Source organism: Electrona antarctica (assembly GCF_951216825.1).
Source record: "Electrona antarctica genome assembly, chromosome: 15".
Taxonomy (NCBI): Eukaryota; Metazoa; Chordata; class Actinopteri; order Myctophiformes; family Myctophidae; genus Electrona; species Electrona antarctica.
The window spans coordinates 45961677-45980246 of NC_136796.1; the positions used below are offsets into that span (position 1 = coordinate 45961677).

Here is an 18570-nt window from a genome sequence, read left to right on the forward strand (position 1 = left end):
CAGTCTGACCACTACTCTGCCTGTCTGTCTGCCGCAAACACAGTCTGACCACTACTCTGCCTGTCTGTCTGCCGCAAACACAGTCTGACCACTACTCTGCCTGTCTGTCTGCCGCAAACACAGTCTGACCACTACTCTGCCTGTCTGTCTGCCGCAAACACAGTCTGACCACTACTCTGCCTGTCTGTCTGCCGCAAACAGTCTGACCGCTACTCTGCCTGTCTGTCTGCCGCAAACAGTCTGACCGCTACTCTGCCTGTCTGTCTGCCGCAAACACAGTCTGACCACTACTCTGCCTGTCTGTCTGCCGCAAACACCTTCTGACCACTACTCTGCCTGTCTGTCTGACGCAAACACAGTCTGACCACTACTCTGCCTGTCTGTCTGACGCAAACACAGTCTGACCACTACTCTGCCTGTCTGTCTGCCGCAAACACGAGTCTGACCGCTACTCTGCCTGTCTGTCTGCCGCAAACAGGTAAGATAAGGGCTACTCAAAAGACTATGAATAAAAAAAAAAATCTAAATTTGCTGCCAAAAACAACACCTAGGCCTACTATAACCCAATAACCAAATTACTAATTTACAGGTTGTGCACAGTAGACTTGTTAGCCTTTTCGTGCATAACATTTCCAAAGTATTGTCCTATAGTCACAGTCAATCAGCTGTGATTCTGAAGTGCAACGATGGTCATACTCAGTCATAATTTGAATTCACAAATCAAATTATGACTGGATTGGCATTAAGCGACACCGTCAGGCACCACCAACGGAATGTTTATTAGCGCACCTGTAGAACGATTAAGGGCCACTTTAATAACCTTATCATCAAAACATGTTTAAATAGTTAGCCTATGATGCCTATCCTATACCTGTAGAACATTGATAATAGGCCTACAGCATTATTAATATTCATAGGCGATTTTAGAGGGGGGCCCAGGGGGCATGTGCCCCCCCTGGTGGCAAAAATATGTGCACCCAGATATTGTACTAGGCTATTATTACACCCCCCCCCCCCCCCCCTTCCTTCCCCACTACAAAAAATGTGTTTGGTACCCCTAAAGAAAATAAAAAATAATATGTGCCCCCCCCCCCCCCCATATGTTCATAATGATTGATCACGGTTTATACGGTGTTATATTACTGTCAACTGTCAATGTAGAAAGTACTGAATCCAAATAGTCGGACAAACCAAACACGTGACAGCAACCAATCACTTAAAGTCTAGTCATTGTTGTAGGTCATTATGGTCATAACTCTCTTACCTGACTGTGGTTGACCTAAGTGGAAGATATTATAGTTGATTTATAGTTGTAGCTTCTTCACTCAGCGTGGAGACCTGTTCAACCACCCAGACACACAACAGGCAGGGTCTAGTATGGATGGAGGCACGACTACAGGATGGGGGGGGGGGGGCGGGGGGGGTCTGACATGATTTAAAACTAGTTTACACCCAAGAAAATATTACACCACAATGTGTTTAAAATGAATATACAAGCGTGTCAAATGTAATCAATCGGCAAGTTCAAAAGTGTATAGTTATCTGTGATCGGTTAATTGTCATTGTCGGACTACACCAATAACCCCACCACCCCCCCTGTGGTCTTTATAATGGTATATTCCAGTGATTGTTCATCCCCATGCAGTGCCAGCAGCTTTAAACTAAACTCCATCGGCCTTACTTTACTTTACTCTACAGACCAAACTATTGTCACCTCCTCAGAGAAAACACAGTCAAACTATAACATCTGATAAAAACAGACTTATGGCTGCTGCTTCAAAGAAGGGAGATCTCTCTGCGTCTGAGTGGAAGCTTCTACAAACTATAGCTGCAGGTATATATATATACTCTTCTTTCATTTAAATGTATAGAAAATAAAATGTCAACGATTCAACTTCAATATCGATCAAATATCCAAATGATATGGAAAATGTTTCCATTTTCCTTCCTTGTAGGCCTATAGATTTTATAAATAATTACACACACACACACACACACACACACACATATATATATATATATATATATATATATATATATATATATATATATATATATGGCTACAATTTCGGTAAAGCTCCTCAAAATTAAACAAAGAATGGTTGGTTTTGGATATATTCAGAGTGATTTGAACGAGAATAATTACCTATTAAAACAGATAATATATCAAACATTTATTTTGAATTAAACCTGTGTGGTGTTTATTATCAGTGTGTTCCAGTTTAGACAAAACATCAACATATTTCACAATCACCTGGATAATTATTATTATTATTATTAATAATAATGATAATTATGCGGTTTATTCGTGTGATGTTAGGTAGGCTATTCTAGTCGAGGGCCAAGTTAACCACAAATAACAACATTTCTAGTAGAAATGTAGACAGTATAATGTTGAAGCCTTGAAAAATGTGTTTTCATTATGATACTGATAGGAAGTTAGGAACTATGTTGATTGATTGATTGATTGATTGATTGATTGAAGTATTTATTAACAGTTTGCAGAATTACAGTACATTTCAAGCACAACTCAATACAAAAACTCCATTCATCCTATATATAGCCAGAACACAATTGATTTATCATTAAAATAAACATGGTCGCATGCAGCCCACGCATCTGACCACTTTACGGCAGCCGAAAGGCTTAATAAGCATTAAATATTCATGTTTTTTGACGTGGGCCCCCAGAATAGGTTGAGAAGCCCTGCCTTAAATATCCCAAACCCCAACCTGAACCTTTTTGGAGAATAATGTCCTCTGAATGTTCTTCTTGACGTTGATTCTGTTCATGTGTAGATGATCTGCAGGAGGCAGACATGTTGCTGGCGAGGACAGATGTGCAGGTGGACTGTTTGGATGAGGTATGAAGACTGTTTGTGTTTATTTATAACTTTGACAAGTCCTGTAAAAAAAATTTATTTGATTATATAGAGTGTCGCAGTCCCGCCCCCTACCATGGCCCAGGAAATGAATCCCAATGCATTTTTCCCATAGACATTTCAAAAAGTATTTATTTAAAGACGGTTACGCCGCGGACAAAGCCAACTCGAGTCGTGACAACTCATGACAACACAAACAATATTTTGGACCAAACAAATAATTACAAAGAAGAAAAACAACAAAAAAAGTGTTGTTAAACCTACCGTTTTTTTCTTCTTTCTAATTATTTGTTCGGCCCAAAAATGTTTGTTTGTTGTCATGATTTGTCACGACTCGAGTTGGCTTTGTCCGCGGCGTAAACGTCTTTAAATAAATACTTTCTGAAATTGAAAGTCTATGAGGAAAATGAACGGAGAATCATTTCCTGGGCCATGGTAGGGGGGCGGGACTGCGACGCTCTATACACTTGTGTCCCTATTCTGGGGGGGGCAAATAACATTTGGTAAAAATAGCAGATCTACAAGTTCAGAACATGCGATTGGCTATTTTTTGGGGCAAAGATCCAGGATTTAGTGTAGAGACAAAACAGGAGAGGGACTAGTACAGAGCCCAGGGGGAATCCAGTCAACTATACCGGTAAGTATACTGCATCTTTTGGCCTGATTCGATTTCACACTACATGCACTCATGGGAGCTATATGCTGTAAAGCTATTATGTTGACAACAACGGTTATAAAACGGTTATAAAAAGCACAATGTTCTTCTTTATTGTTTCTGAGACACATGGAGGTGACAGCCCTTCAAGGTAGGCTATAGATAATAGCGTCATGCCACTAGACGTTAACACACCCGTGAGTCCATAAGTGTTTACTTTCCAGTCTGTCAAGATCAGATGGCGTGCGCGCGTGCGTGCGCGCGTGCGTGCGCGCGTGCGTGCGCGCGTGCGTGCGTGCGTGCGTCCTAACCCTTTTGACCAATGAGCCCAAAATACATGCAGACATTAGGCTTCCTGTGGTTAACCCATTTTTGGGCGGGAACCCCTTTTGGTGTAAGCATTATGTTATGCTTTAGCTATTGAAAAATAGCAGATCTACAAGCTCATAGCGCGCCACCGAGTGGCGCGCTACGAGCTTGTAGGTCTGCTATTTTTGAAAAATCGTAAAAATGCGGCACAAATCTTTGAATATATATTCTTTCAGAGCGAACGTTTTTTTTATTTTGACGTCAGGCCTGTGAACATATACAGTGTGAGGCAAATTTGACCCTCATGGATAAATTGCCCCCGATCCTCTTTCCTATACATCCAGCATGGCATGACTCCGTTGATGCATGCGGCGTGTAAGGGTGAGGCCGGCATGTGTGGCCTGCTGCTGCAACACGGAGCCAATGTCAACTGTAACCAGCACGAGTACGGATACACCGCCCTCATGTTTGCTGCTCTGTCAGGTGGGTCTGCCTATACTATACAGTCAAATGTCCAAATATTACAGTGTCAAATATCCAGTTTTTCCCTCACTGTATATGTTTATTTTCCCTTTTTACCACCATTATGATGAATTCCTGTTCTGTTAGAAGTGTCTATTTGTACGTCTCTAAATGTTTTGATGAATTGAACATGGTGGACCCTGTTGGAAACAAGTGTAATGCTTAATTGGGTCGTCCACTCACAGTTAACAGCCTTTGTATTGAGTTTGTGCTCGAAATGTACTGTAATTCTGCAAACTGTTAATAAATATTTCAATCAATCAATCAATCAGTGTTCATTTCACCCCACCATGACATTCTTAACCCAGTTTGACCCATGGGAAGGATTCTACAAATGTCTTCTAAATCCTGACAGTTTTCCGAAAAACCCCATGTTTCTATGTCAGTCGTTCGTCTCAAACATTTTCATGTCAAGAACCCCCAAGATTATATGTGTTTGGCCGCCGACCCCCCATCTGAAAATATGTTGTTCCAGGGACCCCTCCCAGAAGCAAAGATTTGAGTTAAAAACGTTGGCTCTGAAAGAATATAATTATATTCAAAGGTTTGCACCACACTTTCACGATTTTTCAAAAATAGCAGCACTATGAGCTTGTAGATCTGCTATTCAATAGCTAAAGTATAACATAATGCTTAAAACACCAAAAGGGGTTCCCGCCCAAAATGGGTTAAAATAGTTATGGTAAAGTGCGTTTATGGGATTTAACCAACGAAAAGTATTACCAAGTGACTAAATAAAAACTACACTGGATCCGCTGGGAAACAGGGTCATTTTTTTCCTCGTAATATCCTGAAAAGTAAGGTTTCCTGAAAAGTAATGGTTTGTTAGAATTTGGACACAAACGCTGTACGTCTACCCGACGACCGCGTCGCCATCTTTGATGATGTATATTTGATTTGACCACAGTATTGTTTTCGTCGACTAAAACTAAGACGAAAAATGTTCGTCTACTACCTTTTTCCACTGATGGAAACTACATGGAAACTAAATGAAAACTAAGCTATGATGACTAAAACTAAGACTAAATATATTGACAATTTCGTCAACAAATAAAAACTAGAATGTTAGGAAGGGACTAGTGGACAAGAGATCCAGTCATTTTACAATCGGTTGCATGCTGAAAATAGTCATCAAGGCCCACCAAAATACATTTTAGTCGACTAAATTCTGACGACAGTTAGTCGACTAAAACTAGACTAACACTAAAACATTCCAGGTGACTAAAATGTGACCTAAAACTAAATGAAAACTATTCAAGAAACTACAGTATGACTAAAACTAAAATCGAAATTTGCTGCCAAAAACAACACTGTTTGACCTCCACAGGAAAGAGTGACGTCACCAGCATGCTCCTGAATGCAGGAGCGGAGACAGGCCAGGTGAACTCTGTGGGGCGCACGGCGGCTCAGATGGCAGCTTTTGTGGGTAAGGATGGGGTTTTTTTGGACTGAGGTTGATTAAAAAAAAGGCTTCTGTCTGTTTTCTGTCAGTGGTTCTCAAACATTTTCATGTCAAGGACCCCCGGAATTATCTGTATTTGGCGGCGGACCCCCATCTGAAAATATGTTGTTCCAGCTTCTGGTCCCCCCCCCCAGAAGCAAAGATTTGAGTTAAAAACGTTGGCTCTGAAAGAATATATATTCAAAGATTTGCGCCACATTTTCACAAAAATAGCACATCTACAATCTCGTAGATGGTGGGTAGATCAACAAGATCTACCCACCCAAAAAACAGTATTTTCCCATGGCTGAACATTGTTTAAAATTGTACCTAGCGGCGCACTTGAGGAGTTTAAAATATATATATATATATATATAACTGTATACTGATGTCTGTGTGTAACACTCTTGAAAACAAAGTCTTTTGTATTGTGGGTTTGAGCTGACAGGCACGTTTTGATGTCAATCAATCAAGTCACCTTAATTCAAGTGGCAGGTGGCAAAAAAATATTTTTTTATATTTAAAATGATATATATATATATTTAGGGGCGGGTCATGTGATCTACCTGCACAGCCTTTGTGATCTACTGGTAGATCACGATCTACAGTTGGAGGCCATCGATATTGTCCTTTTCTTTTTGCTGAGGTTTGCGTGATCTGCGCAAAAGGACAGTTAACCCATTTGGGCGGGAACCCCTTTTGGTGTTTTAAACATTATGTTATAATTTAGCTATTGAAAAATAGCAGATCTACAAGCTCCTAGCGCGCCACCGAGTGGCGCGCTACGAGCTTGTAGGTCTGCTATTTTTGAAAAATCGTGAAAATATTTATTTCAGCAAACTGAAGGATTTAGATGGATTTTTTAAAATGTTGAGGTCAGGCCTAAATGGGTCAAATGATAAGGGACAATATCGGTGGCACCCAACTGTACCTTTTGGGCACCCCTGGTCTAGCCCATTTAGACCTGAGGACGATTCCACAAATGTCTTCTAAATCCTGACAGTTTTCTTGAAAAAACCCTACGTTTCTATGTCAGTCGTTCTCATACATGTTCATGTCAAGGACCCCCAAAATATATGTAATTGGCCACCGACCCCCATCTGAAAATATGTTGCTCCAGGGACCCCTCCAGAAGCAAAGATTTGAGTTTAAAATGTTCACTGATTTTCACGTTTTTTCAAAAAATAGCAGACCTATACAAGCTCGTACGAGTGTCTACATGTCTACTGACTTTGACCTTGACTCTTCCAGGCCAGCATGACTGTGTCACTTTGATCAACAACTACTTCTCTCGGGCCAGGCTGGACCACTACACCAGACCACAGGGTCCGGAGACTGAAGCCATGCTGCCTCCCAAACTGGCAGGACCCCTTTACAACATTATTATGACCACCAACCTCAATCCTGTCAAGGTGGGGGGGCCTGTTGTACATAGGCAGAACATTTCCAATGTTATTTTACCGCGTGGCGAGCTGTCTAGTTAGTCTTATCTGCCAGTCTGTGTGTGTGTCTGTACTCGACAGTGTTGTTTTTGGCATAAAATTTTGATTCAGTGTTAGTCTAGTTTTAGTCGATGATGGTGTCGTATTGGCTGATTTTACACTTGCTGAAAATAGCCGATCTACAAGCTCACAACGCGTCGCGTTGTGAGCTTGTAGATCTGCTATTTTCAGCATGCAACCAAGTGAGTAAAATGACTTATACTGGATCTTTTGTCCACTAGTCCCTTCCTAACATTTTAGTGTAGTTTTTATTTTTTTACGAAATTGTCAATATATTTAGTCTTACTTTTAGTCATCGTAGCTTAGTTTTCATGTAGTTTCCGTTTAGTTTTCGTCAGTGAAAAAGGATGGTCGACGGAACATTTTTCGTCATAGTATATTAGTCGACGAAATCAACACCGGTGCGCGAGGCTAATCTCACAACCCACTTGACCGATCGGCACCAGATGTCTTGTGTAAACCAACATAACTGCCCGGCCGCCAGGTATATCTGCCCGCTGTGCATTCTGTCCCTGAGATCATGTGTGTTGTTCAAATTAAAAGAACATTCAAAATGGCGGGGAAGATGCGTCATGACCCAAGGAATCCAGGGAAAGTGAAATTGTGATTTTACGACCTAGGGTTCAAGAGTTATAAGGCGAAATGTAAAGTGGGCTGTTATAGCGCCACCATGAGGCCGACTGATGTAATTCTTTATTATACATTAATTTTAATAATTATTATGAACCTCCCCTCCGAGTGTTGTGACTGTAGCTCCGACGGTTTCTGAGATAAAAAAAAATACTTGATGTGAGTTTTCACATTTTCCCCATGTAAGTGGATGGGTACTTTTAATGCACTAATAAATTAATTATTAATCAATAATTTGTTATAGTGAAAAAAGGGCTTCGTTAAGACCCCCATATTATTGTGGTCAATGCCTGTGTGAAAAGTGGGAGCGATTGGTGCAGGCAGTGAGGAGCTACGGCAGTGTTTCTGACACACATTCATTCATTCAATTAATGAATGAAAAACTTTATTCCGAACATGATAAAATTATACAAAAAAGTCAAAGAATTAAAATAAGTGCAATATAGCACAAATAAAAGAATATTCCCAAAACAAAAAAACAAGCCTCACTGGCCGCAAGTATTGTAATTCAGACATTGAGTTCATTATAGTATGATGATAATGATGATGATGAACAAAACAACGTCTATGGACCCTTTCATATTGTACTGTACTGTAAATGAAGCTGGGTGTGATATAACTGCACTGCTATACACTGTAGTACAGTCAGTTCAAAGCAGGCCTTTAGATAGCCTAGAGTGCCCTCTGAATTCCACCAGGTGCACATGCATGCATGCATGCAGCGATCATAGTGGCACCCCTCCCACTTTAAGCCACTCTAAATATATCTGTCTAGAAGTGAATGCAGGTCACCACCGTTTGTGATAACATGGACGGTTACGCTCCCCTCCTCCTCATACATGAGCGAGCGTTAGCAACTTTCAATCTGGCGGCTCTGTTTTGGACATGATGTCATTAATTACGGATTACAAAAGTTCTCAAAGAAATTACAAAATTGTCAACAATTTCCCAAATTGCGCAAATAGATCTACACCAGTGTTGTTTTTGTCGACTAAAACTAAGACGGAAAATGTTCGTCGACTACCTTTTTTTCACTGACGGAAACTAAATGGAAACTAAATGAAAACTAAGCTACGATGACTAAAACTAAGACTACTATGTATTGACAATTTCGTCAACAGCTAAAAACTAGACAAAAATGCTAGGACGTGGACAAGAGATCCAGTATAAGTCATTTTACACTTGGTTGCATGCTGAAAATAGCCGATCTACAAGCTCACAACGCGTCGCGCTGCGACGTGCTGCGACGCTTGTAGATCGGCTATTTTCAGCAAGTGCAAAATCAGTCATTACGACGGCATCAAGGCCCGCCAAAACACATTTTTCTCGACTAAATCAACGGTAGATTTAGTCGACTAAAACTAGACTAACACTAAAACATTCCAGATGACTAAAATGTGACTAAAACTAAATGAAAACTACCGGTATTTAAGAGACTGTGACTATAACCAAAAGTCAAAATGTGCTGCCAAAAACAACACTGATCTACACGAGAGAATGACAGAGCATGATGTGGATAAGCTAATGTCACTATTTATTCTACAGCACAGTACAGTATGATTATGTATAGGATCGTTAGCATGTTTATTTACTTTCAACTCGGGACTGACATACAGTATCAAGGTTCCAGGTTGTCTTTATTTGTCTCCCTTGGGAGACATTTGTCTTGGAGACAGAGTCACAGCTGCATACAAATAACATACACGTTCACATAAGAAAAGGAAAAACACCATGAAACACCTAACATACACAAAACAGAGATATTGCACACATTCCCTTGATAAAGTGCAACTAGTCAATAAAGTGCATTCGGCAATCTCTGATTGAGCATTTTGATTGACAGTGGAACAAATGAGTGTTTAAATCTATTATACACATACCGTGGAGTTCTATATATCTCCTACCGGATGGCATTAGCTCGTACTCTCGGTACAACACATGCAAAGTATCCAACAACAAACAAAATATGGCAGTGATTCTCTCCCTAGCAGAGGTAGGGCTCCATTTTCGTCACCGCTAAACCCCTTATCCCTAAACTTCTTTGCCTTTTTTTTACTATTTTGCTAAACATTTTTGAATAGTTAAAATGGCCAGTCTACAAGCTCACGAAGTGTCAATGTAGATTGGCTAGTTGAACTATTCAAAAATGTTTTGCAAAATAGTAAAAATAGGCAAAGAAGTTTAGGGATAAGGGGTTTAGCGGTGACGAAAATGGAGCCCGTAGTATACAGTAGGTAATAGAATGTAATGTAATAATTATTCTGTGCACAGCTAGGCTTTGAGTAACACAAGATCAAATGTAATAACGTTTTTCATATCAAAGACCCCCCCCCAAACTGAAATGTAAATGTACTTGGCCGCAGGCCTCCCATCTGAAAATATCCCATACAAGAGATTTGTGTTGTTAAAATGATTACTACATTCGGTGACCCCCCTGGAACCTCCTCAAGGAACCCACTTTGAGAACGCTTGACTTAGAAGATATAGAAGCCTTAATCCCCTCTGATTCAGACTATATACAGTATAACCCTGTTTGATTTATGTTTGACTCTGATGAAGTGGTCCATGAATATATAATATTATATAATATAATATGTTTTTCCGCATGGTGCGTGGGCCCTGCATGCTGCTGCTTCCGTGTCAGCAGTGGCGTAACTACAATAAGGCGAGGACAGGCGTCTGGCGTCCGCCTGTCCAAATCCATTTTCTGCCTGGCCAAAATCCAGACCTGAGACCTGAGAACTATTACAATTTACAATTTAGGCATTTAGCAGACGCTCTTAATCCAGAGCGTCTGCTAAATGCTATTAGTGGACAGCGGATTGGCCGTTGCGCGTATAGAGCGTGACCCTCAATCACCCATTCAAATGCAAATGCATGCCTTTCAGCCTTTGTATCCTACTTGTCTGGCAGGTATATCTCTTTGAAAACCTTTATAGTACAGCGGCTTATACCCCAATACAAGAGGTATTGTGCACTTTTTCAAAAAAGCATGAAACTTTTACCATAGTTAGATGATACCATGAGGTGTATTTTCAGATGTGGAGTCAAGTCAGATTTGACCCCTGAGGCCCGGTAGAGCATAATATGTGACCAATACCCATAACATCCTATATAAGGCAAAAAAGTCCAAATTTCATCATTCTTTAAGTAGCATGTGACATATGAAACTAGGGTGATTTCATGATTCTGAATCCATTCCAAGCATTAGTTTTGCACAAAAAACACTCCTTGGGCTAAATTAGGCCATATCCACTTGACCAAATGTGCTGACCTCAACACGTTTGTGTGGCCGTTTTCCTCCCAAGGAGTGTTGAATTCTATTGATCTCAGTATCACCAACTGACTGGGCACCCAAAAATTAGTGGGAAATGACACCTTAAATGTTCTTCTACTGTGTTTGGTTCCAAAGTTAAGCATTTTTCAATATCTTCGGCAGCCATTTAGAATTTGACCTCTCCCGGGCCTCAGAGGTCAAATCAGACTTGACTCCACATCTGAAAATACACCTCATCATCTAACTATGGTAAAAGTTTCATGCTTTTTTGAAAAAGTGCACAATTTTTTGGTAATCCGCTGTACTATTAGTGCTACTTGATTAACACATCTTGCCTGCCCAAAATGTAATTCTTGCCTGCCCAAAATGTAATTCTTGCCTGCCCAAAATGTCATTCTTGCCTGCCCAAAATGTCATTCTTGCCTGCCCAAAATGTCATTCTTGCCTGCCCAAAATGTAATTCTTGCCTGCCCAAAATGTAATTCTTGCCTGCCCAAAATGTAATTCTTGCCTGCCCAAAATGTAATTCTTGCCTGCCCAAACATGTCATTCCTGGAAACGCCACTGCCGTGTCAGATGGTGATGCTGGTGAAGGAGAACCCCGTGCTGCTGCAGGACGAGGCGTCTCTGGAGAAGTGCTGCGGCGTCATGGAGCTCCTCTGTGAGCAGTGTGTGCAGCAGCAGGACATGAAGGAGGTGCTGGCCATGAAGATGCACTACATCGGCTGCGTTCTGCACAAGTGCCTGGAGTATCTCCACGACCACGACCAACAACTGGACGCGCTCGTCTACAGGTTGGGCTTCTATTAGCTCTGGTCCATATAGCTCTAATGCTGTTGCATTTGGCCCATTTTGACCTGAGATCAGATTCAAAAAATGTCTTCTACATCCTGACAGTTTTCTGAAAAAGCTATGTTTCTATGTCAGTCGTTCTTCGATTTTTCGAGTGGCGCGATACGAGCTTGTAGATCTGCTATTTTTCAATAGCTAAAGCATAACATAATGCTAACACCAAAAGGGGTTCCCACCCCAAAATGGGTTAGAGCTATGTTACCGGTGACTTCCGAGGCTCGCATAAATGCAGACCAGCCTCTCGTCTTTTAAATAAATAAAACAAGTTTTTGCTACTCACCAATACAAAGGCAGGTTGTGTCATTAGAAAGCCTACTTTCCTTAGTGGAAGCTCTCTGAGCCCCCCACCACCACACGTATAAAAGGTACTTTATGGCCAAAAAGGGATCTTTCTTCACTGGAGGAAAAATATTCTCTATGAAGGTTTTCTCTTGGCAATATTGGTAGAGGGCGCAGTGGAGTAACTAAAAGTATTTTTTTCAGGGTGGAAAACAGATCACTTTTTGGCCAAAAAGTACCTTTTATAGGTGTGGTTGGGGGCAAAGCAAAGCAAAAGCAAAGTTACTATATTTACCCAGGGTAACTGGACTAAGCTTCAGATACTTGTTTACAGCCAGGCCCTGCTCATAGAACATTTCATGGTAGTGGTTCAATGCCTTGCTCAATGGCACTTCAGCGGTGGGGATTTTAACGTGCCGGTCCGGGGATACGAACTGGCGACCTTCCGGTATCAAGACCGCTCCGCAAACCGTTCGGCCACCGCTGCCAGAGTGCTTCCACTAAGGAAAGTAGGCTTTCTAATGACATAACCCGCCTTTTTTATTGGTGAGTAGCATAAAAGTTATTTTTATTTACGCTAAAGACGAGAGGCTGGTCTGCATTCATGCGAGCCCCGGAAGTCATCGGTAACATAGCTCTACATGCAACGGCATTAGAGCTATGGACCAGAGCTAGGCTTCTATCAAACACGCTCGTGTTTGTTGTTTACTTGTTCACAGACGCTATACTTGTACTCTAGCATCCCTATTCTGGAGCACACATTCAGCAAAAATAGCAGATCTACAAACTTACAACACATCTATTTGCTATTTGTAGTATACAGTATACAGGGCTTAAAGGACAACTTTAGTTTTTTTCAACCAAGGTTCATGTTTTAGGTTGTTATTAGAGAAAGTAAAAGATGAGTGTTATTTTTTTTTCCCATTTGCTGCTTTCTTTCGTTTTAGGGATTTTAGCTGTTTTTGACAGCGGGGCGGGTGCATTCGAGCATGGGGCTAAATATGTATTTTTTTACAAAATATTATGGCGATTTATTTTTTTTATTATTTACTATAGTCCTAATAAACCCCAGGAAATTACATCTGGCCACAAACAAAATCCCAGGATCTACTGAATGTGAAGGAGGCCTACTGGGGGGAAGCCACACTGTGTGTCATAGGCTCAATATGTCAGTTTGACACATTCAGTAGATCTCGTGATCTTTTGTGGCCAGATGAAATTTCCTGGGGTTTCCTGCCCCCGCCCCCTGTCAAAAACAGCTAAAATCCCTAAAACGAAAGAAACCAGCAAATGAAAAAAGAAATAACACTCATCTTTTACTTTCTCTAATAACAACCTAAAACATGAACCTCGGTTGAAAAAAACTAAAGTTGTCCTTTACGTGGTCAATTAAGCAACGTATTTTTACCTGCTATCCTGTAGTTACTTTGAAGCGCTTATAGTTTTCTTTACACTCTATTTACTTGACTGCTTACTGTGTTGCTGGTAGACTGTAAAAGTAGACTGGGGACTATAAGTTTATCTTACAATTTATACACTCGCTCTGGATCAATCCCAATTCATACTTCATCACAAAAATAGGCGACCTACAAGCTCACAACACGTCACCGCTGTTACACGTTGTGAGCTTTGTAGACGTGCTATTATTACTTTGTCTTTGCGCAACGAAGCATAAACTAGGCTTAAGAGAAAAAGGCCTAAATTGTAATTGTAAATTGAGCAGCAAGACAAAAATTACCTATATACGCCTATTCTCAACTGGAATTACGAGTACGTACTACGTAGGCAAAAACCCTCACAATTCCTGTTGAATGACATTTGATCCGAAAAGATAATTGTGCTTTTAATTGATTTCTATGCCTAATGTCATAGTCTGCTAAGGGGCAGGGACAGCGATGGCTTTCCACAGTACCAGGAGAAGTTTATCAGGGATTGTATCAAGACCTTTCCGTACTGTGAGGGCACTCTACTTCAGCAGCTGATGAAAAGTGTTGCGCCGGTGGAAATAGTAAGTGTACTACTTTGTACAATTGAATCGCAGCATATAAGTGAACATAGATATGGGGCTTTTAAAAATAAATTAATAATCAAGAAAAAGGAAGCTCCTTCAATGCAAAAACATATTTAATCCATTCAGAGCGGGAACCCCTTTTGGTGTTTTAAGCATTATGTTATACTTTAGCTTTTTTTGAAAAATCTTGAAAATGTGGCTCAAATCTTTGAATATGTATTCTTTCAGAGTGAACGTTTTTAACTCAAATCTTTTGAGTATGTGAGGTATACTCAAATGTATGTGAGGTATTGCCATGCTTTCTGTTCTTGCTTAATGTAAATCGCTCTGGATTAAGAGTGTCTGCTAAATGCCTAAATTGTAATTGTAAATTGTAAGGCGACTGTACTGGTACTACAGTATAGTGATTATATGCGGTTTCTGTTCTTTTATTTACTATAATAACTGGCTCACTAAGAGCCACCACTAATAGTTGTACAGCATGATTTACGTATTCATGTCACCGTAGCTACGTACAGTGCTACGTATGTTGTTCCAGGAACCCCCCCAGAAGCAAAGATTTGAGCTAAAAACGAACGCTCTTAAAGAATATATTCATTCATTCATATATAACATGTGGGCCACATTTTCACGATTTTTCAGAAAATAGCAGACCTACAAGCCGCGCTATAAGACCGAGTGCCGCGCTATAAGCTTGTAGATCTGCTATTTTTCAATAGCTAAAGTATAACATAATGCTTTAAAACACCAAAAGGGGTTCCCGTCCAAAATGGATTCATATTAGACCAGTCGGTCTCGACGGACGCGCCATGTGCAGAACCCACGAGACAATATAATTCCACTCCTGGTTTTCCACCAGGGCACTGACCCGACGGCCGTCTCCGTGCTGACCCAAGCCCTGACCGGCCAGATGGCCTTCGTGGACGCGGACTACTGTGCCACGTGTGGCGAGAGAGGTGCCGATAAGAGATGCTCCCTCTGCAGAACAGTAAGGAAATATGTCTCGGAAAGTTTGTTCGAAAAATTGATGCAAGAATTCAGGACGGGAACCCCTTTTGGTGTTTTAAGCATTATGTTATACTTTAGCTATTGAAAAATAGCAGATCTACAAGGTCATAGTGCGGCACAGAGTGGCGCGCTATGAGCTTGTAGGTCTGCTATTTCTTTTTAAATCGTGAAAATGTGGCGCAAATCTTTCAATATATTCTTTCAGAGCGAACGTTTTTAACTAGAATCTTTGCTTCTGGGGGGGTTCCTGGAACAACAAATCAGATGGGGGTCGGCGGCCAATTCATATAATTTGTGGGGGTCCTTGACATGAAATATTGAGCACCACTGATATAGAAACATATGTATTTCTGTCAGGATAAACTGTCAGGATTTGGAAGACTTCCACATCAGGCATAAATGGGTTAAGAAATCCAAAATCTGTTTCATCATGAATTACAATGTTTTGACCCTTTTTGTTTGCTTCTGTCTTGAAGATGACATACTGTAGCTTGACGTGTCAGAGGCTCCACTGGTTCACCCACAGAAAGATCTGCAGGTCCCTTGAGAAGACGGTCAGCCAAGAGAAGGACACCCCGAGGCTCAAAGAACTTAAAGGTGCTCCTCATGTCATCTCTTCCATCTCTCTGTTCTAGTGCTTTTATTTAATTTGTATATCTATTACTTATTACTTACTTATTTTTGCTTTATACCATAGATAGCACCACCTTTTATACCATATAGCAAACCAAAGCAAAGATTTGAGTTAAAAGTGTTCGCTTTGAAAGAATATGTATTCAAAGATTTGGGCCACATTTTCACGATTTTTCAAAAATAGCAGATCTACAAGCTTGTAGATCTCTCCGGCAACAAAATCTTTTCAGATCTGGGGACCATGTGGGGCCAAATTGGGGTCCGGCTATACCTATAGTCTTTGACTATATATTATTTGAGAACGCCTGGTTCAGAGTGCCACGGTGCCACCTAGTGTTTAGTAAAAGCAGTGTCTCTGTCTGTCATTCTCTGCTCCCTCCCTGTCAGACAGGGACGTGCACACATACAGTAGACATCAAAGGGGGCTTCAGCCCCTGCCCTTTTACCCGTCTGTAAAACAACTGCCCTCTCCAGACCACGAATGCAGAGTTTACTACATGGTGAAAGAAATGCAAATGCCACTCCTTTCCTTTCCATGCCATGCCGGAAGGCAGCATTCAGGATAATTGCTTTTTCTCCGAAGTCTCCTGAACTTGAACGCAGCATTTTGCGTTGAACAAATGTGTTTAGAAATCCATGTCGTTACACACCGCATCTCCACTAGCTAAAGAGTGCTGGGTTGTGCCCCGAAAATAGCTGATCTACAAGCTCTCAACGCATCGCAGCGCGACGCGTTGAGAGCTTGTAGATCAATTTTTGTCCAAAAGTGCCCTCTTATGGGATTTCAGCCCCTGCCTCTCTAACACTCTCTGCACGTGCCTCCCTCTCAGATGACGAGAGCGACTTGGTGACGGAGACGGCTAACTTCCTCCAGGAGCTGTGCCTGAGGGCGGAGGAGGAGGTGGCGGCGGCAGCAGGCTGTCCTGGAGACGTGTTGGGTGGAGGTGGTGGTCACTCCAGCTCCGCCCAGCAGCACCACCCCTTTTAACCCATTTCGACCTGAGGACGATTCTACAAATGTCTTCTAAATCCTGACAGTTTTCTCGAAAAACCCTATGTTTCTAATGTCAGTGCCTGGTTCTCAAACTATTTCATGTCAAGGACCCCAAGAATTATCTATAATTACAAATTTGCCGCCGACCCCCATCTGAAAATATGTTGTTCCAGGGACCCCCTCAGAAGCAAAGATTTGAGTTAAAAACGTTCGCTCTGAAAGAATATATTCAAAGATTCGCGCCACATTTTCAAGGTTTTTCAAAAATAGCAGATCTACAAGCTCGTAGCGCGGCACTCAGTGCCGTGCTATGAGCTTGTAGATCTGCTATTTTTCAATAGCTAAAATGCTCCACCCAGCAGCACCACCCATTGTAATGCCCTCTGGTAGAAGATATAGGGCAGTGGTTCCCAAAGTGGGGTCCGGGGACCCCCAGGGGTCCTTGAGGGAGTTCCAGGGGGTACCCAGCTAAATGATAGTTATAAGGAACCAAAATGACCAAACTCTGAGAGTGTACAAATGGAACCAAATGGACCCTATAACGGGTCCATTTGGTTCCATGTGTACACTCTCAGAGTTAAATTAACATTTATTTTTACAATCTAAATTGGGGGTCTCAGAGATAGAAATGCCATTAAATGGGGAGTCCGTAGCCTAATGCAGGTCCAATTAACGGGGGGTAATTGACATTAAACGGGTTGAGAATCACTGCTAGAGCCGTAAAAACTTCTCTTATGGGGGTCCCTAGCTGGCACATCTCTTCAAATGGGGGTCCGCAAGGCTAATTAGTGTCAATTTGGGGGTCCTTGACATGAAAAGTGTGGGAACCACTGGTGTATATAGGGGGTATATCCAAGTGTGGCTTAGATAGATTTAAAATCTCCTTTGTACCTTTGGGTCAATTAAACATGAGTTAAATGATGATTTGAAGGCTAGATGAATCTCACTATGTGTGCATTTGGGTAGTGTTGTGTTGTGTTGTCCCTCTCTTGTATTTCTATTGCAATGTATGTTATAAAGAGCGTCGCACTCCCGCCCCCTTTCATGACGACGCCAGGCCCAGGAAATAATTCCCAATGCATTTTCCCCATAGACATTTCAAAAAGTATTTATTTAAAGACCTTTTAAAGGGTAAGACCACTTTTGTTGAGGTTTGGGTTGTGTAGTTACCTTGCCATGATGTAACTCCAAATGTGGACAAGAAATAAAAAATAATTGCTCCAGTGATTAGAAATTGATAATTCGAAATATGCTCCTCATTGACTTACATTGTACACTAAAACGGCTCTCAAAGTCACTCTTTTAGTACGTAAACAAACACAAACAAAGTTGATTCAGACAATATAGAGCATCACCAAAACTCATGTGGTTTTATTTTTTCATAAAAATGTTAACTTCCTGTTGATTTTACTATTTGAAGAACTAGATCCGGATCCACGGATCCAGTCCGGGTTTTCTTCCTAATAAAATGGACAAATCAACAGGAAGTTAACGTTATTATGAAAAAATAAAACCACATGAGTTTTGGTGATGCTCTATATTGTCTGAATCAACTTTGTTTGTGTTTGTTTACGTA

At 41.1% G+C, this 18570-nt stretch overlaps 1 protein-coding gene across 1 annotated transcript; it reads left to right on the forward strand.

Moving 5' to 3' along the window:
• Window positions 1-1764: 1764 nt before the first annotated feature.
• LOC306938664 (ankyrin repeat and MYND domain-containing protein 2-like) lies at window positions 1765-16988 on the forward strand (the record flags this gene model as incomplete). Its single annotated transcript, XM_079522931.1, has 10 exons — window positions 1765-1834; window positions 2799-2863; window positions 4190-4328; window positions 5695-5793; window positions 7060-7220; window positions 11794-12011; window positions 14221-14356; window positions 15219-15347; window positions 15844-15964; window positions 16831-16988. The coding sequence occupies 10 exons, from the start codon at window positions 1765-1767 to the stop codon at window positions 16986-16988; spliced, it is 1296 nt and encodes a 431-aa protein (XP_079379057.1).
• Between the last annotated feature and the right edge of the window lie 1582 nt (window positions 16989-18570).